The sequence below is a fragment of the Hyaena hyaena genome, unplaced genomic scaffold (assembly GCF_003009895.1).
Source record: "Hyaena hyaena isolate Hyena2069 unplaced genomic scaffold, ASM300989v1 scaffold_855, whole genome shotgun sequence".
Classification (NCBI taxonomy): domain Eukaryota; kingdom Metazoa; phylum Chordata; class Mammalia; order Carnivora; family Hyaenidae; genus Hyaena; species Hyaena hyaena.
Genome location: NW_024081489.1, coordinates 50,952 through 75,241, shown reverse-complemented (window position 1 = coordinate 75,241; position 24,290 = coordinate 50,952). Strand labels below are relative to the sequence as shown.

The following is a 24,290-nucleotide window of genomic DNA, read 5'->3' as shown; positions in this document are numbered from 1 at the left end:
CAGCCTTCAAAAAACTACTTGTAAAAATTTTTTAATGTTTATTTATTTCTAAGAGAGTCAGAGAGCCTGCATACTGTGAATGCAAGCAGGGGAGGGGGAAGGGGACAGAGCATCCAAAGTACGCTCTAAAGAGCCTAACATAGGGGTCAGAGCCCGATATAGGGCTCAAACTCATAAACCCATGTGGTCATGACCTGAGCTGGAGTCATCAAGAACTAAGCTGAAGTCTATGCTTATCTGACTGAGCCACCCAAGTGCCCCCATCAAAAAACTACTTTACCTTTTTATTTTTTTTTTAATGTTTACTTATTTTTGAGAAGACAGACAGACAGAGGATGAGCAGGGGAGGGGCAGAGAGATAGACAGACAGACAAACACAGAATCTGAAGCAGGCTCCAGGCTCTAGGCTGTCAGTACAGAGCCTGACATCAGGTTCGAACCCTTAAACTGTGAGATGATGACTTGAGCCGAAGTTGGACACTTATTAGACTGAACCACTCACTTTATAACTACTTTTACAAAAAGTAAGGCAGAAAATGATCCCCATTTTTCTTTTCCAGTTGTTCTACTGGATGCATTTGGGAACAGAAAATCAATCAACAAACACACAAAAATCCAAATACATCATTATCCTGGTGTTTACACTCACTAGCTGAATGAGTAAATAAAAACACTCAGTCCTCAGTTTTCTCATTGATAAAATGGAGATATAATAGTTCCCAATTTAGTAGTTTAAGAGACTTAAACAAAGCACTGAGCATAGTATCTGACACACCATCTATGGTAAGTGCTGAATACTCTAGCTATGTAAATATTATAATACTATCCTCAGTGTGGATCTGTTATGCTCTGGCTTTAAGCTGCCTCCAGGAGGTAACATGCTTTGGGGTGGCGGGGGAGGGAAGGCTAGACTGACAGCATGTGATATACAGGTAAGTTATTTTCCTTCTTCAAATGCTGGTATTCTCATTTACAAAATGAGGACACCACCACCTATTTTGTATAATGTCTGCATTCAGACATAAGCGAAACACATTCAATAAATGGTAGCTATTTTTTACCTTCTAGATTCAATATTTCCTATCAGATATGTTTATAATTCAAATTAATGAAATTTAATCTAAACAAATGGTAGCTTATAGTTAACAAAATCACCCTCCTTTTTCTTAATTGAAAAGTACCACTGGGGGGGTGCCTGAGTGGCTCAGTTGGGTAAGTGGCTGACCTCGGCTCAGGTCCTGATCTCGAAGTTTGTGAGTTCGAGCCCAGGGTTGGGCTCTGTGTTGACAGCTCAGAACCTGAAGTTGGCTTCAGATTCTGTGTCTCCCTCTCTCTCTGCCCTCCCCTGCTCATGTTCTGTCTCTCTCTCTCTCAAAAATAAATAAATGTTAAAAAAATTTTAAGTACCTTTGGGGTGCCTGGGTGGCTCAGTCAGTAGGGCATGACACTCTTGGTACTGGGTCGTGAATACAAGCCCCATGCTGGGCATAGAGTTTACTTAAAAATAAATAAATAAAATCAATTGTCTGCTTAAGAAAATAAAAGTCCTTTAAAATAAAATAAAAAAAAAAGCATTCCCATTATTTCTTTTCCCCTCAAAAAAGGGATCAAATTCTCTACACACACACACACACACACACACACACACACACACACACAGATTTTGAGGTCAGGATTACTACAGAGTGAGCCACATATACCAGAATTAAACTGTCTTAAGTTATCCAAATAGCTCTGACTTGGTCAATTCAGTTTAAAGCAATAAAAAAATCCGCCAAACCAATGTAATGACATCACCCATTGGAGAAACTGAACCTCTATACAGAACATAGTTTTATACTGTGTACATATTATACTCTACTTTCTATAGTTCTAAATAAACATGATCAAGATGATACAATGACTTTATCCTCAAAACCCAAAGAGCATTCACTTGTACTCTATCATTCCACTTCTTTTTTTTTTTTTTAATGTTTTTTTTATTTATTTCTAGGAGAGAGGGAGAGAGACAGTGCGAGCAGGGGAGGGTCAGAGAGAGAGGGAGTCACAGACTGAAACAGGGTCCAGGCTCTGAGCTGGTAGTCAGCACAGAGCCCGACGCGGGGCTCGAACCCCCGAACCGCGAGATCATGACCTAAGCGAAAGTCGGACGCTTAACCGACTAAGCCACCCAGTCGCCCCTCTATCATTCCATTTCTTACTGCAGCCCCATGGGGTCGGGAGGGGGAAAGGCACGGGGCTTCATGTGCATTGGAAAGATGTGAGTCGTATTAGTGAACCATTCACTGAGCCATGCGGTTTCACATCACATTATGTGGCCAGTGAAAGTGTGAAAAAAATGCAAAAGCAGGCCTTCCTTCTCTAATAGTAGGCACAGAGCTCTTTGAAAAAGAAGCTAAGAAGAAATAGAGTGAAGCTTTATTTTACATATGTATCTCCTCTGTCTTAGAGAAAATCAGCCTTCCTGTTATACCTTGAATGTCAGTATTTCTCAAATCTGAATGGAGTGTGTGATACAAATAGGAATTTGTGTTCTAATAGCAAAGCACATTTGTTAACATTTCTATTGTTTTTAACGGTCTACTGGCAAATGCAAAATGCAAAGGAACCATAATATAAATAATAGCCTAAACTGTGTGGAGGATTCCAGTCAATCTTATCTCAATCCCAAACTTAAATTCACAATAAGGAAAACATAAAATTATCCCCCCAAAAATACAGATGCCAGCTGATCTGAGCTGAAAAGATGATATTAAAAACTATGACAAAATATTGATGAGTTGGCAACTAAAATAAAAGTTTATATTTTTTAAATGTGGAAAAAATTCTGCATGATTCTCCACAAATGGCACAGATAAAAGACACAAGCGTTCAAGGAGTCATTTTTCTTGCAATGTGTATGCTGAAAAGGTGACAGAGCAGTGTTTCTGCCTCCAGGATGTACACAGGGGGTCTAGATCTAGAAGCACACTGTGACACTAGGATTCTTACCCTTATCACTGTAAAGTCTTAGGACATGTCAGCATGCAGGAAGCATTTCCGCACATAGCAGGCACTAAAATATAGAGTAAACAAAAACTAAATTGTGTCTTGCAATGTGTCTATTTTCTTTATTTTATAGTGCCTAACAATTTAGCAATCCAATTACCAAGTGACAAGTACGATCTCTACAAGCAGTTGTCACCCAGGGGCAATGCTGTCCCCTAGCAGACATTTTTTAATGTCTGGTGTCAATTTTGGTTGTCACAAGTGAACAAGCAGTGATGTATGACCAGCCTCTAATGGGCAGAGGCCAGCGATGCTGCTTTAGATTCTATACTGAGCCGGACATCCTCTTACCCCCACGCCCAACAATGAATTATCTGGCCAGAATTATCGCCATGGCCAAAGTATAAAATGTGACTGGTTTCACAACATTCTTTTATTTTAGAAAGAACAAGAACAGAGAATGAAAAGAGAACCAGCAGCACAAACTACAAAAGCAGGGGACGGGTGACCTAGACATACGATGGCAGGTCCCATGAGAGATGTGAGAGACGGCCACCGTGCTGTGCGGCTGGTGGCCAGTCCAGAAGGACTCTACACTGTGGTCTGACAAAGGAAGAAACACAATGCATTTTCCAATCATCCTCCGATCTTGAATTCAGAAAACGTCCTTTGTATAATAGTTCTAAATGAATTTCTGTGATGTTCTCCCTTAAAAACAGCTCATCTGAAGAATGAACTGAACCCCTCTGTTCCATTCTACCCCTTATATATGCTTCTGCACCTCTCGCTGGGGTTTGCTGTACTATAATTGAACTTGCTCTTTGATTGCAAACTTTAGTATTGGTAAATGGCATTTATTTTTGATCAAGATAAAGCATTCCTGTAACAGATGGACACAACTTATCTAAATGTGGAGAAGGCTTTAATGAGAGGCGCTGTTAAACCAATTGTGCTCAGAGTCAAACACTTAGAGTGAGTGACCTCAGTCATACTGTCACCTGGTCCTTTGCAACACAGAAAACCCTATAAAACAATTCAAGGAAAGGAATGATCTTTTCAACATAAGCACAATGCCATAGGAAAGGGGATTCTCCCCACCCCATTATAGCATTCACATTTTAAAGTAATTATAAAAAAACACTTGCTTGGTCTCTAAATTCACTTTGCATAATAGATAAATACAGCAGTTTAAAATAGTGTAAACCACTAAATATCTGACAAATAATAGGTTGACAGTAGGGAAGAAAAAAATGTTGCATGAGTCCTTATATGCTATTTGACTGAGGCTAGTAATAATTAATAGTGTAATTAACACAATCGACGTAGAGATATGAGGATCAGATGGGTATATCAGATGTATACAAATAAAGGTCATAGCTAAAGCTCACCTTGAAGAAACAAGCAATCACAAGACTGTGGTATGAGGCCTAAAATTAAGGCCCAGTATTATGTGTACTCTGACATCTGAGAAAAGTCGAGAGCATCTCAAATGGCCTGACTGCAATTTCCCCACACAGCTATGCTTCCAGGGATATGGAAGCATCCTAGCCAAAAATCTTCCCTTATTCTCAGGGATCAGGCAGAGTTTCCACTTACTGCTGAACATTGAGGTCGTGAAACACCTCCATCAACACCTCAGTGATCACCTGGCTCAGGAGTTATTTTCCAGGGGATCATGTTCATCAATTCAGAGAAGCTACGTGTGTTTAGTTTACCATAAGTAACCTGAAACAGGCTCATAATAGGAATGCTCAATACATTCCACAGATAAGTGCTTTCCTCCTAGAAAAGGTGATTATTAGGGTGTGCAGGGGGCACATTTATCAGAACAGATTGGTCCAAAGGACCTGCCTCCTTCCCTGGGACCATTCTCCCATCACCTGGAAGTGACATGGACTGGAGGGCAGGCTCTTCAACTTCTCCCCATCCACCAAAACGAGCATGAAAGATGAAAAAAAACTAATATGACACTATTTGGAGCTTAAAAAATATTATATATATATATATATAATATTCCAATATATATAATAAATATTCCAATATATATAATATTCCAATGAGAACAGGAGTCTAAAAAAATTGGGATAATTTTTCAAGTTTAGGTATAAAAAATCTGATACGAGTCTTAAAGGAATAAAGTTATTAAATGTTTTAAGATGAGTAATATTTAATTTTTAAATGATATACCCAAATAATTTGCATCTCTGGAAGTTTTAAGCCAGCATACTAAATGATTATTTTATTATATTGTTACTTTTAATTCATGAGGGTGATAACTGCCATCTTAAATATTTGCTCTTTTCTCCTTAGCTAAGCTAATTTAAATAGGTGATAATTAAGACTAACAACTCAAGAATAAAAGCTAATAAAAGAATCTCAGTGTATATTTGCAGTATTTTAAATTTTACTTCTTTCTTCACATTAACCAGGAATTATAATGGAAATACTGATGGACTGTATAACTGTATAACTGTAGTTTTGACTCTCATACCCTTTGCAATCACCTAACATACATACATATATATCTATATATATGTGTGTGTGTGTGTGTGTGTGTGTGTGTGTGTGTGTGTATATACATCCATATATATATAGATTAACATATACATAAAAGGTAGTTAAAATATCTCTGGAGCTGAGGTTCCTGGAGAAAACACAATGACTGAGGTTGAAAAACTTTTTGCACCAAAACACAAGGAAGCTTGAGTTGTGTTATTTGCAAGCTGCCCTCAAATGAGTATGTTATGATGACCAGTCCTTTAAATTTCCCTATTGGACATGTGGGATCTACAATAGTGCTGAAATTTTTCTTGCTGAATCTCTCCTCCTATATGTTCTTATAGTGAAAACTGTGGGCCAGATTTTATAGTCTTTAGAATCTCAAAATAGTATTTCCTGTAGGCCAGGACTATGATTATAAAAAGTCCTTGTGGGTGGAGAAGAAGAAGAGAATTAGCCAGAGGAGAGAGGTATCAAATGACAGAAAAGGAGCAATGTTTCAGATTTTTATGTAGGATTTCTAGGTCTGCAATTAACTCACTTAATGCAACTCACATAATCCTGCAGATTTTGGTTTCCTCATTAGTAAAATAAGGGATTGGGCTGGGAGGTCTCTGGGGAACTTTTTAAAGTTCTTGTAGAGTATACATATGACTCTTTGTATTAATCAAAATACGTTATTTGTAAACCATGCTGAAGCGTGGTTACGTTTCATTATTTTATTCTAATCTTCAACCTGTTATCGTAACATATGTATGCTTTGGTTTAAAATGTGTTATTTTTCTTGGAAAATTATTTTATGAAAAGAATTCTCAACCAATATTCACAATAAAATATATATCCTTTCATTTCCCACAGTAGAAGTATGCTGTTACTCCTAATTCGGAACTGCAAACAGGTACGATTATGTTATTCTCTGTCAATAATTTTGGTTTACTTTAAATCAACATTGTTGAGGGGCGCCTGGGTGGCTTAGTCGGTTAAGCGTCCGACTTTCGCTTAGGTCATGATCTCGCGGTTCGTGGGTTCGAGCCCCGCGTCGGGCTCTGTGCTGACTGCCAGCTCAGAGCCTGGAGCCTGTTTCAGTCTGTGACTCCCTCTCTCTCTGACCCTTCCCTGCTCACACTGTCTCTCTCTCTGTCTCCTAGAAACAAATAAAAAAAAATAAAAAAATAAATCAACATTGTTGATTTTATATGTGAACTTTGAAAAATCTTGAGAGTATTTTAAATTTAGATTTTTGTAGTAAGCAGTACAATGTAAATCTAACTCTGAATCAATGACTAAGTAAATATTTCTCCAAATATGAACTAGCTGTCATGTGTGACTGTCTTGTATCTAAATAGAGACTTACTTACACTTGGCATGTTTTCTCATCGAATACACTAGAAAGTAAATACTTCCCAAGTAAAAGAAACTATACTGAAAAGAAAATTAAATGCTGATAGCATGCATCACCATAGACATGAAAAATGAGGATGTAGTTCTTTGTTTTTCATGCCATAAATTTCCTTTTAATACAAATGTCACCCTCAAATTCCAATCCAGGAATGAGACCCACCAAGTATTTATCAGACTTTTTATTATATAAAGTGACAGTAATTTGTTATCTTTAATACCTATACCTTTGAATTTACATTGCTCCGTAAGTAAAAACCATAACACAAATGATCCAATATATTCTTCACCATCTCAAAAATATTTTCCATCTGCTACAATAATCATCAGTCTCTGCATTATTGCCATCATGTGAGTTCTGATTAGATAGAAAGCAATGATCTTTCTGTTACAAAGTATTCTGATTCCAGTTTGAAATACAAATTACTTTTCACAGAACTAAAGAATACACGTGGCTTAAATCCAAGTTCCATTTCTTTTAATGACAAGAACACTTCTGGTTATAACATATGAAACTAATTTTTTGTCTACTTGCATACATGCTTAGGAACACAGCATGTCCCACCTATGTAACATAACTATGGCAATTATAATTATCTCATTACCATGAGTAACTTGATTTTGACAGCGATTAAATCTATTTTTATGTTGATTTGTTTTTATTTTCACATTAATATGGATATAAAGTTCTAATTAACTAGTAAGAGTATGGTATTTTTCCTCTGATGATAAGCAATTTATATATTTATAATTTATGAAGAAGCCTCATGAAATTGTGATGTAAAATAATCTTAAATAGAAATAACACAAGGTCTCAAAATCTTTTTTTTATTATTTTTTTAAATTTATTTTTTAATGTTTTATTTATTTCTGAGAGAGAGAGAGAGAGAGAGAGAGAGAGAGACCATGAGCAGGGGAGGGTCAGAGAGAGAGGGAGACACAGAATCTGAAACAGGTTCCAGGCTCTGAGCTGTCAGCACAGAGCCTGACAGAGGGCTCGAACCCACGAACTACGAGATCATGACCTAAGCCGAAGTCGTATGCCCAACCAAATGAGCCACCTAGGCGCCCCTCAAAATCTTTACATTAAAAGAAGAAATACTAAGGGGTGCCCGGATGACTCAGTCAATTGAGGGTCTGACTTTTGATTTTGGCTCGGGTTGTGATCTCGCAGTTTGTGAGATTAAACCCTGTGCGGGGCTCTGCACTGACAGATTCTCTCTCTCTCTGCCCCTCCCTAGCTTGCTCTCTCCCTCTCTCAAAATAAATAAACATTAAAAAAAAGGAAAAACAAATACTAAATTATTTGTTTTATTTGACACTTTGGAACATCTACTAATACAGCACCATTCAACAGGATACAACTGGGTCATACCCTCTTCAACTCATCTATGCAGCATCAAGGAATTTTCACGGAGTTTTCACTGAGGGAGTAAGTTAGGTTTGCAGCATTTACATCTGATATTAGTTCAGTTCAGCAAACATCACTTGTGTAGAGTCTGCTAAGTGACAAGATGTCAATGATGAATAAGGTGATGGTGTCTGGCCTCTCCCCCAGGACCTCACCGTCTGCTATATTTTAGAATGTTTTGATAAATATTTCATTGGAGATATTTACATAGTATAACGGGAATAAAAAAAAAATGATTCATTTTGGAAATTCAGAGAAGTCTTCTAATTTTATTTACTTTATTTTTGAGAAAGAGCAGGTGAATGAGCAGGGGAGGGGCAAAGAGAGAGAGAGAGAGGACCCCAAGCAGGATCCATGTTGTCAGTGCAGAGCCTGATGTGGGGCCAAACTCAAGAACTGTGAGATCATGACCTGAGCCAAAATCAAGAGTCAGATGCTTAACCAACAGAGCCACCCACACGCCTCCAGTCTTCTTGTTGAAAACTGCATCTAACTCAATCTTGGAAGAAACGAGAGTGAGGAGGTGAAGGATGGAGAAGGCACTGCAGTCAGAGGCAGCACGCTGGAAGAAGGCGAGTTAAGGAAGCAGGGTGGGTCTGAATTACTGGCGCATGAACGACAACACAGAGGGAAAGGAAGATTGCGGGGGTACCAGGAAGGGCATGTATTTCAAGTCAACACCTGGGACTTTACTGGCAATGTAGCATCTTTAAAGTGTGTTAGGACACCTGGGTGGCTTAGTCGGTTAAGCATCCGACTTTCGTTTAGGTCATGATCTTGCGGTTCATAGATTCGAGCCCCGCATCGGGCTCTGTGCTGACTGCCAGCCCAGAGCCTGGAGCCTGTTTCAGAGTCTGTGACTCCCTCTCTCTCTGACCCTCCCCTGCTCATGCTGTCTCTCTCTCTCTCTCTCCTAGAAATAAAATATATATATATATATATATATATATATATATACACACACATATATTAAAAAAATAAAGTGTGTTAACCACAGGGGTGCTATGGTCAGATTTGCATTTTAGATTTAAAATTAGCAAAATCTTGACAAATAGAATTCAATAAATGCTAATGGGACAGATGAGTCTATATCACAATGTATTGATCCTCAAGCAACCTAATAAATCTTTGATTCCATGTGTGCGTGTGTGAAGAACACAAAATACAAGTAACTGGGACCCTTTTATATTATGCAAAATCAAATATTCAACTTAAATAGGAAAACATGGGTAGACTTCCAGAACTGATTATTTATTTCTCTGCCCAGCTAAACTGATCTAGAGAGAAACTGTTACCAATTCTAATGAATATGCATGTTTTCCCAAAACTCATATTCAACTAAAAACTCAAAAGATGGTCTTTATTTGGAAAGAGGGTCTTTGCAGATGTAATTAGCTACTTTAAGATGAAGTCACACTGGATTCGGGTGTATCTGAAATCCAGTGAGTGGCGTCCTTATACGAGGACCACATGAAGGTACAAAGACATGGACACACAGGGAGGCACACTATTTAAAAGTGGAGGCAGACACTGGAATCATGCACCAACGGTCAAAGAGCACCAAGGATTGCCAGCAAGGATTGCCAGAACTCAGCGATGCAGGAAACAGTTTCTCCCTCTGAGCCCACAGAAGGAGTCGCCCCTGCTAACACGTTGCTGTCAGACTTCTGCCCTCCAGAACTGTGACAGAATCAATCCCTGTGTCTCACACCACACACTTTGCGGTTCTAGGAAACGAATACACATGGGCATGACCGCACCTCCTGCCTGGGCAGCACAGAAAACTCGAGAGCCAGCTGTGGTCCCTTTAAGAGGATAATCTCATTTGCCCAGTGTGAGAAGGACAAAACACTGTCCTCCTCTTTGTATCTGGCTTCTTTTAACACTTTTTCCTGCTTTTTTCTGGCGCTTACTTTCCACCATGACTTGCACGGGGTGATATATCTAGGCTTTATTAATTATTCATCCAAATTGAAGGCATATATAAAAATTAGTTTAGTTATATGTGCCTTGGTTTCCCAAGGCACTGATCTAACTCTTATGAAGGCTCTGGTTAAAAGCTAATATAGTATTTGTCATCAAAAAAAGGTTCACTGCTTCAATCAGTACACTGTACAGGGCTCTTGTAAAATGCATGTTTGAATACTGCAGCCATAAATGGTTTTTAAAAATTATGAGACTGAGACTTCTCCCTTCTGCTGCACGGGGTCCCTCTGGTACAGAGCAAGAAGATTAGCATCGGTGTGTTGGGAGGCTTACTGACTCAGAAGACATGGGGAATATTACTAAGTTTTAAAAATAACAGCACACACTTGTTTCAACTAAACTTGAGGGAAAACCGAATGTAGAGGGAACAGAATAATTTAAAATAAGTTTGGATTCATTTTAATTGGAACTCATATTATCCTCAAGACAAGTCTGGAAACAAAAACAGTAGAAGCCTCAAAGGCTTTGAAGTAGTGGCCTGGAACTAAAAGCTTGTCCGCCTGGAATAGAGGGGACGTTTTATCCGCAACCCTGAGAAGGGTCTAATTTCCCAGATGACAAAGTGAACATGGGAGAAGTGTACTGAGGGACGATGAAGGCACCGGGGGTGGGGGCCGGGGGGGTATAGTAGATGCTCTCCGACAGAGGCGGCACTCGGGCTGAGATTTCTCCCTCTCTAGTTCTGCTGCCAAACTTTGAAATAAAGGAAGCATAACCCCATTCCCCAACCTGGTACTTTAAGACAGACCTCAGATACGTCTCCTATGGGGTTTCTAGAATGATGAAAGAATTCGTTCCTCTCCCACAGGACTGATCAAAGTCTAGTTTCTCCTTGCTGGGACCCCAGTGTACAGAATAATGCTACTCTTAAGGGGGAAAAAAGGAAGGGTGTATCTCACTGACATTTCCCCACTCAAAGACCCATGATTCTTTTTCTCATTGAAAAACCAAAGTCCTTGACACACAGTTCACTAAGTTTAATAAAAGAAAAATAGAAAGACATCTTCTAAAGGCCCACTCTCGCCTGAATTCCAGTATAGGTAAATTTAAATCATAATACCTTTGGGAAAGCTCTATATCACAAAGAGGTTTAACACTTACTTTTCTTATTATAAACATGTATTTTTCTTGTAAGAGAGATAAATATAGTTTGCATTCTTCAAAAATAAATAGACAAAAATTAATCTGATCTGAATATTAGTTAGGAAAGTGACCCAATTAGGGATCTGCTGTGAGAAATGACTAACCATCAACTTTCTGACAATAAGGACTGCTTCCTTAGCAGGGTGATTAAATCAATGTTTTCCAAACTAAGGGAAAAATTAGAGAATGCCATTTAAAAATGAATGTTATGGGTATTTTAAACTATAAAAGGACTTGGTAGAAAAATAGTAAGATGCAGATGTTTTGATTCTTCTAATCTATACCTTCCAATAGAGTAGCCAGCAGTCACACTATTTAAATCAAATTCAAATACATTAAAATTAAATACAATTTAACATTTAGTTTCTGAGTCCTCTGAGCTACATTTCATGTGCTCAGTAGGCAAGCCCGAGGAGTGGCCTACAGCAGGTCAAGGATAGTTACATCTTCGTCTCAAGTTCTACAGAAGACATTACTCTAGAACTATTTTCGTATCTCTCCCCACCAAATGGTATTTTTACTTGTATAGTATCCTGTCCTTGTTATAACAAATTACCCAAAACTTGGTGGCTTAAAACAACGGATTTGTTCTCTCACAGTTTTGGAGGCTAGGAGTCCCAAATCAGTGTGTCAGCAAGACCTGAATTCTTCCCGAGGTTCCAGGGGAGTATCTGTTCCTATCCTTTTCAAGATTTTGGTGGCTTCTCACACCCTGACCTACAACAATACTAGTGGATCTCTGCCTCCGAGATCACAATGCAGCTATTTTCCTGTCTGTGAGTCCCCCCTCTGCCTCCTCTCATGAGGACAGAACCCCTTGCATTAGAACCCACCTGGATAAGGCGGGACACAACAATTAACTTAATCATGTCTGCAACCACAATATAACAGTTTTAGTTCCAGGGATCAGTACCTCATATCTCTGGGACCATTATCCAACTTACTTCAACCTACTACAATGGTAGTTTTCAACTTCTATTTTACTTTGTTTTATTTTATGCTGCCAAGGTATCATTGACTCCACTGGTATAATGTTAATACTGTTTCCTAAAGTGTAAGACCCCCCTTCCCCACCACAGAGGGACTTCACACTAGAAAAATCTAGCTTTCTATTTAGCTTCAGGTATTTTTTGTTTCCTTCCTGTCTTGTGATTGCCAGAGTCCGGGCCAGATGGAAAAGCCCATAATGGCACTAGCTCACAACTTTACAGATCCACTTGCAATGATTACAGAACACGTCCTCATATTTTAGGCCAGGTCAGGGCACTATGTGCCTTTGGGCAAGCAGTCTTTGCCCTTACTCTGAGTTCTAAAGTAATCCCACTGATGGTGTTGGTTTTAGGGGTGCCTGGGTGGTTCAAGTGGTTGAATGTCCAACTTCAGCTCAGGTCACGATCTCTGTTTGTGGGTTCAAGCCCCATATCAGGCTCTGTGTTGGTGGTGCAGAGCCTGCTTGGGATTCTTTCTACCTGTCCCCCACATTCGTGCTCTCTTTCTTTCTCAAAATAAACTTTATAAAATATTTGTAAAGAAAGCCATTTCAAATATTTTTAGATATTTAGATACATATCTAGATAGTGTAACAAGAATGAAATTAAAAAAGAGAGTTGGCTATAAAAACTACTCAGAGCAATGAAAAAGTAGATCAATAAAAAGAAATCCAACAGAAACATGGGCCAAATTCTCCAATAAATACTTCAAAAAGAGGGTCTATAGGTGACCAATAGGCATAACCTATTTAAAAACCAGACAAGTGTTCACTAAAACCCAAATGAGATACAATAACACCCACCAGAATGGCTAAGACTTTCAAATCAATATGAAGTGCCCAGATTTATGAGGCAACAGCAATGCTAGAACATTGGTCATGGAAGTCTAAACTGATACACCACTTCAGGAAAAATTTTGTCAAGACTGACAAAAGCTAAAACATACATATATCCTAACTTAGTATTTCCTTTTCCTAAGTCGACACTCATTAGGAAAGTTTATAGCAATTCCATCAAAATAACAAAAAACTGGAAGCAATTCAAATGTTCATTGACACAAAATGAATGAATGAATGTAGAATATTCATACAACAGGATAACAGTCCCAAAGAAAATCATCAAATCCCTTACATAACAGTGTGGATAATTCTCATAATTATTCTGAACAAAAGTCAGGTGAGAAATAATGTTTCCTTCAGGATTCCATTTGCCTCAGTAGGTCGAGCGTCTGACTCTTGATTTCAGCTCAGGTCATCATCTCACAGTTTGTGGGATGAAGCCCTGGTCAGGTTCTGTGCTGGTGGCATGAAGCCTGCTTGGGATTCTCTTTCTCGGTCTTTCTCTACCCTATTCCTGCTTGCAGGTGTGCTCGCTCACTCTCTCTCTCTCTCTCTCTCTCTCTCAAAATAAATACATAAACAAAAAAAGAGCAGTAACCGCAGGGGGCCTGATGGGTGCTTATGGGGTGTCCACTTGATTCCTTTATTGACCTGGTGATAGTGGCACAGGTGTTCACTTGGTTGGGATTAGGCAGCAGGGAAACAGACGGGGCGGGGGGGGGGGTGCAAACCCTGGCACCATATCACGCTAGCTGGTCTTCCTCGCAGCTCTGGCATGTGGGCTTTGGGTGCATTTTCACCTTCACTATTCTCATCCTAGTAACTATTCCTATAGTAACTGTTCCACTTTGTCTCTCACACCATGTTTTCCTTATTCACTGTTGTATTACTAACATCCAGCATATTTCATGACACATAAAAAGTGCTCAATAAATAATCATTAATAAAATAAATTATGCATATCATGGTTCCCATGAAGAGTATTACATATTTTCATTTACTGAAAGCTGAGCATGCTGCTTAGAAAATACATCACGTAGAGAAATTTTTTGCATTTTGTTGTGGCTTTCCCAATGTGCTAACAGTTAGAAAATGTTGTGAATACAGGGTTTTGTGCCCATAATACCCAGACCACACAGACCCCAAATTTATGTTCGGGCTCACTGCAGGCTCTTCCTGACAGGCTAAATCTTCCTCCTGAAGATTCACATTCTCCTGAAGAACTAAATCTGTATGCCTCCCTGCCCATTCTATTTGCTATACTAAAGTGATGACCAAATAAAATAAACATGTAGGAATTATTTCAATGATCTCCGTGGCCCCTGGGGAGTAACCAGTTCAGTTTGCACATAATGATGTTGCCCATGAATAAATAAATAGGACTTGGTCATCATCATGGCTACTATTTTCACCAGCCTCTGTAACTAATTCGTATAGAGTTAAACGCTTCATATATACATGTTATTATAAAATACCCAATATTTGCTTAATTTTAAAAAGCTTGCCCAACAGGACAACTGTCGTCTGGTTACAGTGAGCTTTTATTCTTCTGGATCTATAGGAAGGGGCAGCAGTGTCTAACAGGAGACTCCCCACGTGCGGCTAATATCCCAATTCTCCATGCCGTCCCTATCCAGTATCCCTCTCCCCCCAGTGGTGAGGGCGAAAACAACAACTTCCCAGGAGGGGGAAGGGTTCTACCAGAGGATTCATATTCCAAAGCCAGAATTTGCGAATCATGTATTTGCAGACAGAACTGCACTACCTAGTTGCCTCAAAGCAGCTCAGACAATCTTTAAAGTAATTCTGTGCTGGCAAGGCCTTTATAGAAGCAAAGCAGCAAAGATAAATCTGTTGATGAATTTGTCATCAACCCTGGTCTGAAAGAAGCTCCACACATCAAGTTTCAAAAAAATGAAAGTCACAGTCAAGAAGATGAGGAAGCGGAAGGATAAGGATACGGTGCAGAAGCAGGTAAGGAGGTTACGGGAGAAGAAAGAAATCAAAGAGCAGGAGGAAGAGGAGGAAACTGGCACTACTGGTAAAAATGAGTAGAAACGAGACAGCAGAATTACAATCCCCAAAATCCATATATTACAGCTACTAGATCCATCTATCTATATAATATATACATATTTTATATGTGTGTGTACATACACACACATATATTTTATATGTATATACACACACACACACATATATATATTTACAAAATACAAAAAAGAGTTTAAAATATTTACAAAATACAAAAAAAAAGTTTAAAATATAATTAAAGGAAAAGTATTGCTTTAGGTGACCCAGTAAATCTTTATTTTTTAAGTATTTATTTAAACATTTAAAATATTTATTTAACATTATAAAAACATTAATGTTTGTTGAAACACTGAAAAAAATTTTTGACTTGAGCCAAAATCGAGTTGGACGCTTAACTGACTGAGCCACCCAGGCATCCCCAAGTCAATTTTTAAATGACAAAAATAAAAGTCATAGACATATAAAATATCATTGACATTAAAACTTATTGGTTAGGTTTAAAATAGTAAAATGTATAACTTAAGACAAGTGGCAGGAAGTTCCCAAGAATGTATCCAAAATCCATGACTTAGAGTCAAAATGATGGATAATACTGTAACTTCTACTTTTTAAATATTTCATAAGACTTTGGGCAACTTAATTAATAAGCTTTGTCATTTTAGTCTAGTGAACAGAAATCAATTCCCAAATCCTTTAAGGTATTTTTATATGTGTGTTTGTGTAAAAATATATTTTAACATACAAATAACCTTGCACATTATTCATATACAAAAACAAGGCAGTCTGTCAGAGAAAGCAAGTCATGTTAAATAATGAAAAATAAATAAATTACTAATTCAATGAAGAGGACAAAATCAATCACAAATTCCAACAGGTACTCACAGTAAGAACAGCCATAGACTTCAATTCTGAGCCCAATGCGGCCTTCTCCATTCCAGTCCAGAGGCACTATGCGCACGTAGCGGGCAATAACTGCGTGCTGTAAATCATGCCGAACCACGCCGTCAGAGTTGATGTTCCCAGGAAATGCCTGGAAAAAAGAAAAGGGATTAAAAAAATTAAGGAGAAACATACTTTGGAAGCAACCTGTTCTCTGTGTGTTCAAATAAACTTAAATTTTCTTTTCCAATGGCAGAATTTTGTATTTTCTACTATCGACAATTTGCAAAAAGCTACTATACTTCCTTTATTTGAAAACAAGTCCAGTTTTAAATGGGAACTAGGCCAAAATTTCCATGGGCCCTTTTAAAGGAGGAAATACACATATATGAGGAGAATGAAACGGTATATGGTAGCCACTGTTGTATCCAGTAAACATTTAAGTTATGAGTTCTAATAGTTTGCATTTTAATTACAAGCTCTTTTTTCAGACTCCAACCATATTTCTTGCTTTCTAAAAATTTTCTCTACCTTACTTTCCCATACCTTCATTAGAAATGTGAATTTCTTTTCAATATCAGTTATATATATAAAAAAACAAAAAACAAAAAACAAAAAAACTAAATATGCCATGTTAAGTGGCCAGGGTTTTTTTTACCTTTTATTGGCATGAACACATTTACAGAATTTACAAGTTGATCAGAAATGTGTTCACTCCAATTTTTTCACTTACAGAGCATTCTGTCAAAAAGGTGATTTTCTGGGGCACCTGGGTGGCTCAGTTGGTTAAGCATCTGACTCCTGGTTTCAGCCTAGTTCATGGTCTCATGTTTTGTGAGTTTGAGCCCTGCATCAGATTCCATGTTGACCGTGCAGAGCCTACTTGGGATTCTCTCTCTCCCTCCCTCTTCATCTCTCTCTCTGCCCCTCCCCTACTCACTTGCTCTATCCTTCTCGAAATGAATAAAGATAAAACTAATGTTAAAAAAAAAAAAAATCTAGGGGCACCTGGGTTGCTCAGTCAGTTAAGTCTCCAACTTCAGCATAGGTCATGATCTCATGGTCCATGAGTTCAAGTCACACATCAGGTTCTGTAATGACAGCTCAGAGCCTGGAGCCTTCTTCTGATTCTGTGTTTCCTTTCTTTCTGCCCTCCCTCACTCATGCTCTGTCTCTTTCTCTCTTTCTCTCAAAGATGAATAAATATAAAAAAAATTGTTTTAATCTATTCCCCAGTAAGTATAGATAAAGATAATACAGGGGACATAAGATGTCGAAGCCATAGATATCATACTCAAAATTATCACAATCTAATATTATGGAAAATATCAATTTATAAAATTATAATTCAAGGAAGACTTAAAGCAATAAACCATCATAATTCAGAAGATGTAAGTCAAACAAATGAGAAGCATATGTTTATACTATTTCAAGTATCAGATGGTTAAATTTCATACCTAATTCCAGTTGTCCCTATATAATGAGTTTCTGTAATGCTATATGCCACATGACACCCTATTATATTTGTTTATATGATCTCTTAAACATTGAAATAGAAATTTTAAATATAAAACTGCCTTTTTTAAATTTTTTTTTATGTTTTTTATTTATTTCTAGGAGAGAGAGAGAGACAGTGTGAGCAGGGGAGGGTCAGAGAGAGAGGGAGTCACAGACTGAAACAGGCTCCAGGCTCTGAGCTGGCAGCCAGCACAGAGCCGGACGCGGGGCTCGAACCCACGAACCGCGAGATCATGACCTAAGCGAAAGTCGGACGCTTAACCGACTAAGCCATCCAGGTGCCCCCAGCATCTTGTAGTCTTGTGAGCTTGTTGGGATCACGAATCTCACTGAAAGACAAGCTCACTGAGGGTAAGGATGTTTCTTATTTACTTGAGAATATATCCCATGGCCCCTGGCATGGAGTCTAGGACTATGGTGGGGTTGTGTACATGCTGTGTGCATAAATNCAGAGCCCGACGCGGGGCTTGAACCCACGAACCGCGAGATCATGACCTAAGCGAAAGTCGGACGCTTAACCGACTAAGCCACCCAGGTGCCCCAAAACTGCCCTTTTTTAATCACAAAAAATTACAACCTAAGTACCCTATTATATCACTAATCTGTTTCACTTTGACCTGAGGTTTTCAATTGGCTTCTATATAAAAACAGAAATTTTACCTTTTAAAAAATGATTTTATAACAATTTTTTGAATACGTAACATTGGTAAGTAGCAAATAAAGACATGCTTTCGATAAAAAGTATGTAGTGGCTTTGAAACAGGAGGCTCTGTTTACTTTTGCTCACACAACACAACCCTTGATTTGTGGTTACAGGGTTTGTTACCTGATCAGCACGCTTCACTCACACTCCTGGCCTCCAGAACACAAAATGTGCAAAGCATGACCTAGTGATGTGGGGCACAGACTGAAAGATTTCCTTGGGATTTAAACTATTTCATCTAACGTTTAGATGTCCCAACAATCTGCACAATGGGTAACATTTAGTCTAACATGTATAACTGCGTGCTTCGAAAATTGGGATGGGCTTCAGGGATGGTCTCCTGCTCTCCTGGGTTTTTCTCATCTGTATCCACCACTGCTTTTTCAGAATGGTCACACCTTCCTTCAAGCCTGCACCACACACCATTATTTGAGCTTTATGTCATGACTGTTAACACTTAGGGCATCTCCTTTGTATCTTGCTGACAAAATTTGATCAAGAAATACAGTAAAGGGGACCCTGGGTAGCTCACTTGGTTAAGAATCTGACTCTTGATTTCAGCTTAGCTCATGATCTCATGATTCATGGGATCAAGGCCCCCGCTGGGCTCTGCACTAACAGCATGGAGCTTGCTTGGGAATCTCTCTCTCACTCTCTTACTGCCCCTCCCCCTCTTGTACTCTCTCAAAATAAATAAGCATTTAAAAAAAACAGTAAAAATACTTGTTTGGTATTTTTCTAGCCAGGTTTTAGTTTTACAAAGAAGCAACAAATCTATTTCATTAAACTATGGCTTTAATACCACATTTTAATACCACTATAGGTTGTCTTGGCTCCAAAAGTAATACGGGTGAGCATCCCTGACCAAAATCACTGAAATTAAATCCTTATTTAATTGAAATTATTAATTAACTAATCACTAAATTCTTATATAAATTAATCTAAAATTTATCTTAAATATTACTCAATAAAAGCCACTAAACAATTTTAACTTGAGGATATGGCTGCTGTGTGTGTGGTGATGATACAAAATATTCACAACAATACCAGCTAACTCTTTTGGAACTCAGAGACATCTCTAGTCTTTTGAGACCAGAAAGAAAACAAAACAAAACAAAACGAAACAAAACCACTCTTCTTTGTTACTCCTCTACTCCAAAGCTTCACTCTGACACCAGATGCGTGGATTTTCCCACACATAAAGAAATTCTCCAATTCTCTGTGGACACTAGCTGGATGTCCTACACTTTACCTCAATTCTGACACTATCTACCTGGAGAGGGAATCAGACCCCACATGTTAAGGGCAGAGTCCCACCACACTTCAGATGCCCATTCTGGTCTAATTTGTCACTTCTGCTTCTGACAGATCAGCGATAAATATGTTCCATGACTTCCTTCTCAGGTCTAATCACTTGTTAGAATGGCTCACAGGACTCCAAAAACCACTTTACTTACTGGATTCCTGATTCATCTTACAATGACACAACTCAGCAATGGCCATAGAAGAGACGCAGAGGACAAGGGGTGTGGGAAGGGCTATTCAGCTCCTATGCCCTCACCAGGTGCGCCCCATCCCCAGGTCCTCCACATATTCACCATCCCTAAATACCTCCCAAATCCAACTTCAGAGATATTTATGAAGGTTTCATTCTCCAGCAAAATCATCAAATCATTGGCCATTGATGATAAACTCCGCAGAGATCGGGGTGATGGAACTGCTCCTAACAAGCCCTCCTTCTTGTGATTACCTAGGGGCTTTCCACAGATCACCTGGAACATGAACTCTGGTGTGGTGCAAAGGAGCTTGTGATTAATAACAAAAAAAATACCCATTTCACTTTTATTGCACTTATCACTTAAGAATTTGCAAGGGTCTTAGGAACTATGGGCCACGAATGATGGACGAAGACCAAAAATGTATTTCTCATTATAAGTCACATTAGCACAGGCTTAACAAAATATGAAATATATATACTGCAAAATGCAATATTAAATGGAACTACAGAAGTGCATGATCCAGGTAATGATTCCAAAATTATTTGGAGTGCTTATGAAAACTGTGCAATCAGAAAGCAGTCTATAGAAAGAGAAAGACTTCAGCTGGACAGGAGGGCAGAACAGTGTTTGGGAGACAGAGAAAAGAGAACACAGCAAAGAATGGGTCACTCCTGGAACAGAGAAGGAACACAGGTCTACAGGCTGAAATGACCAGCCTGAGGTCGTTGTGCTGGAATGCTGTTCTGGGTGGGTAACTTCTCACACCTCAGTGTTTTTCATTCCTTTTCCCCATGTCTCCAACCAAAATGAAAAAAAAAAAAAAAAAAAGCTGGACTAGCTTACTTGCACAATCCATTTTAGATCTATAACTGTTGGCTCTCTAAAAACAAGAACTAAGGTCTATTCAAAACTGGGTATTAAGGATGTAAGTCTGATTGGAACCAAGAATGCATATTTTGAGAATCAAGGTTGTTTTAGCAAGTTCTAATTATGGAGAAGAGAATCGAGCTTTTTTTTTTTTTTAAAAAAAGAAATGACAATAGTAAGAGCCACATTCAGGAGAACATGGGTGGTGGAAGATACTACTGGGGGCAAAACGACTAGCAGCAAGGAATTCAGGGTCAATGTCAATGTGGTGTTAAGGAGAAACAGGTACGATATTTCAAAAAAAGAATTATAAATTAGAAATATTAGGAAAAAAGAATTAGTAACAATTTGAGAGAAGGGAATAAGAGAAAAGATATAAGCCAGCCTAGTCCAAGGGATTATCCTCTAGGCATTGATGACACAGGAAAGGAGAATAAAATGGTAGTTATCTATTTTTCCCCCTCAGCAACCTCTTTCTCTGAGTCGCAGCATCCAGATTTTCTCTAAAATGTTACCTACTGTCTGCTCTTACTCCCCAGAACCAGGAGGAGTAGATGCCACACTATAGCACCAGGCGTGTCAACCTAACTTTATGAGAGTCCATTTTAACACGTGTGGTGGAATGATTCATTCATACATGCATTCATTTACTGATCCATTCACTTATTCATCTACTTGAAATAAGGCTAAGGGCCTCTATGTACAATGTATTGTTCAAATTACTGGGGTTACAGAAGTAAACAATACAGAGTTTCAGTTCTCATGGTATTTGTTATTAAAGTATTATATAGTGGGGCAGCTAATAAATAATATATTATATATAATATATATATGCATATATATATATGTATCTGACATGAATTTGCATTATATGTATATGTTGACACATATTAAATTATATGCGTAGGCTAAACAACAGCCAGAAATGTAAATGCCCTGAGCATACTTTGCAAGTTCTGGGGACAGTAAGGAAACCATTGCTTTTGGAACACAGTCAAGAAAGGAAGAAAAGGGTAGAAGATACTGGAGAGGTGGAGGCCAGAGTAAGGAGGGCCTGTAAGCCACGATAACGTGTATTTCACTTTAAGCATACCGGAAGGAAATCCATTGGAGAGTTTTAAGCAACAAAGTTACACATCTTAGGGGCACCTGGGTGACTCAGTTGGTTAAGCGCCTGGCTCTTCATTTTGGCTCAGGGCATGATCTCATAGTTCGTGGGTTCAAGCCCCTGCATCAGGCTCTGTGCTGTCAGCATGGAGCCTGCTTTGGATCATCTGTCTCCCTCTCTCTCTCCCCAAAATAAACATTTCTTAATGAGTTACACATCTTATAACTGTTAAGAGCAGGGCCATGAACATTCCCCTCCCTGAAGAAAGTGAAGTTCCTAAGAGAAGAGAAGGCAATAGCATAATATAATACATAGAACAGTAGTGGGTGGAATGAGATGGTGACAAGTACTCCCAAGGACTGGGGTGGTTCAGGAAGAAGGGAGGAACAGGGTTGTGGAGGTGAGTCCCGAAGAGAACAGGCAGGACACTTACTACAACCTGGATCCTGAATGAGCCACATGTGAGAGGAGAGAAAACAAAACACAGAACTCCTGGCAACTGGCTCTCCCTCCACTAAGCTCCTGCTGGTCATTCTGCTCTTATAAAGGGATGGACGTCAGAAGAAAGACAAACTAGGCACATCTGTGGAAGCAACATGTCAGCATCTAAATCCAGAACACACTGAAGAAAACCTCTGGGCATTCTGTTTGCCTTGTTTCCTCATTTTTTTCTGATTGTTTTAAAGCAACTGAATAAACGCCGACAAATACAAAGATATTTGAATGGAAAGATAATTAGTGAGGATTTAGATATATTGTATTGAAGACCTCCCTATAACACTGCAAGGTCAAGAGAATTTGTGATGTTTAAGACAGTTCTGTTTTACTGAAGGTGAGCTTCACAGAGAAGGCACATTTATTATTTATGAACAAATGCGTATCATCTGGTATTTTCTTCAGTGTTCACAGCATCAGTAAACTGGGGTTTTTTGCACTTCTTTTCATTTCCAAGCATATAGATATTTAAGACATTATTTTAACTGAAATTTAAAACATGTCAAAAGAAGGGTGCACATATTATCAATCACTGCCTTGACATAAAGCATAAATATGTGAAATGTCTCCTTTCATATAGCAGTGTTTGGAAAAGTGAAGAAACATAGGAAGAGATGCAACTACTGATTTAATAAAAACAACATCTAATATTTATATGTCACTTTATTATTTAAAGAGTCCTAGTACATACTGTATTGTTGGTGCTGCATGGAAAACTCTTAAGTTTGGGAGGGATGCTATTTTTTTTCAAATAAGGAACCTTAGCCTCAGAGATGTTACTAGACATTGAACAGCTAATAAAGGCAAGTCAGGGCAAGGTAACCATCACCATGTCCATGCAGACTTATGTCTGAGGATCAAATATTTAGCTGGGAATAAAGGATTTCTACTTTGGCACAACATATTTTATTTTTCATATTTCAAACTGCACACCTGCAAATACCAAATTTAAAGTTTCACAGACAATTTTTATCATACCACACTTTGGATGCACATTTGATTTCTGGCCCTTTTATCATACAGCCTATGTGCCTGCATGCCCTATTTCTTCCATTTCATTTCCACAAATTTTGATGAAATTAGTATTTTCTTTTCTTACACATTTTCCCAAAACAGATTCCCAATGTGGTCATTAGCAAAAACTCCACTTCAGCTTTTAATAGAAATAATTGAGAAGTTCGGATGACCTTGTTTATTGAAAGGAAAGACAGGCTGGTCTGCTCTAGTACATTTTACTTCAGTGGTGTTGAGCACAATGTCATAGGTCTTGAAGCAATTTTTTTTTTCACATAATCTGATCCCATCCACTTGCAGTTTTTCACATGTGAAAAGATGCAAAAAGAAAGAAGAAACAAGCTAAAACAGTCAGCTGATATTTACAAAACCTGTAAGGACTGAAAATTGGCATGAAAAAATTGAAAAATAAGTGAACAGAAAAATGTTTTAAAATTCAACCTTCATTTACACAAATGTCACACGATAATATGTTTTGTGGATACATGAAAACAACAGACAAATTCATCACTGTAACACTGAAAAATCAACTTATGGGAGCTTGTGAATTATATGCCATCGCTATTAAATGTCCTCTACTGGCTGTGATCTGCACATATGCTTAGCAGGATAGGGTTTTGGGGTTTGTTTTTGTTTTTTAGCTAACACTGCATTTATGTAACGTGTAAGGCTGTAAGCTTAGTAAAGCTAAGGGCAATACAATGTTGATCCTGTGTTGCCACATGAGTGTAACTGCCCTATAAATTATTAAAATATACAGCAGAAGGGGGGGATGGGGAAAACAGGTGAAGGAGACTAAGGAGAGCACTTGTGATGAGCACTGGGTTTTCATGGAAGTGTTGAATTCACTATATCGTACACCTGAAATTAATATAAATAACACTGTATGTTACCTAACTGGAATTGAAATAAAAACTGAA

The 24,290-nt window shown here is 38.4% G+C and overlaps 1 protein-coding gene across 1 annotated transcript in view; it reads right to left on the bottom strand.

Moving 5' to 3' along the window:
• LOC120222260 (contactin-associated protein-like 2) overlaps positions 1–20,742 on the bottom strand; it is a 778,685-nt gene extending 757,943 nt beyond the window's left edge. The window contains exons 1-3 of the mRNA XM_039220013.1: positions 20,730–20,742; positions 19,986–20,173; positions 16,170–16,317 (exon numbers count right to left, since the gene is read on the bottom strand). Coding sequence (XP_039075944.1) covers positions 16,170–16,317; positions 19,986–20,173; positions 20,730–20,742 — 349 coding nt within the window. The remainder of the gene's footprint in view (positions 1–16,169; positions 16,318–19,985; positions 20,174–20,729) is intronic.
• Between the last annotated feature and the right edge of the window lie 3,548 nt (positions 20,743–24,290).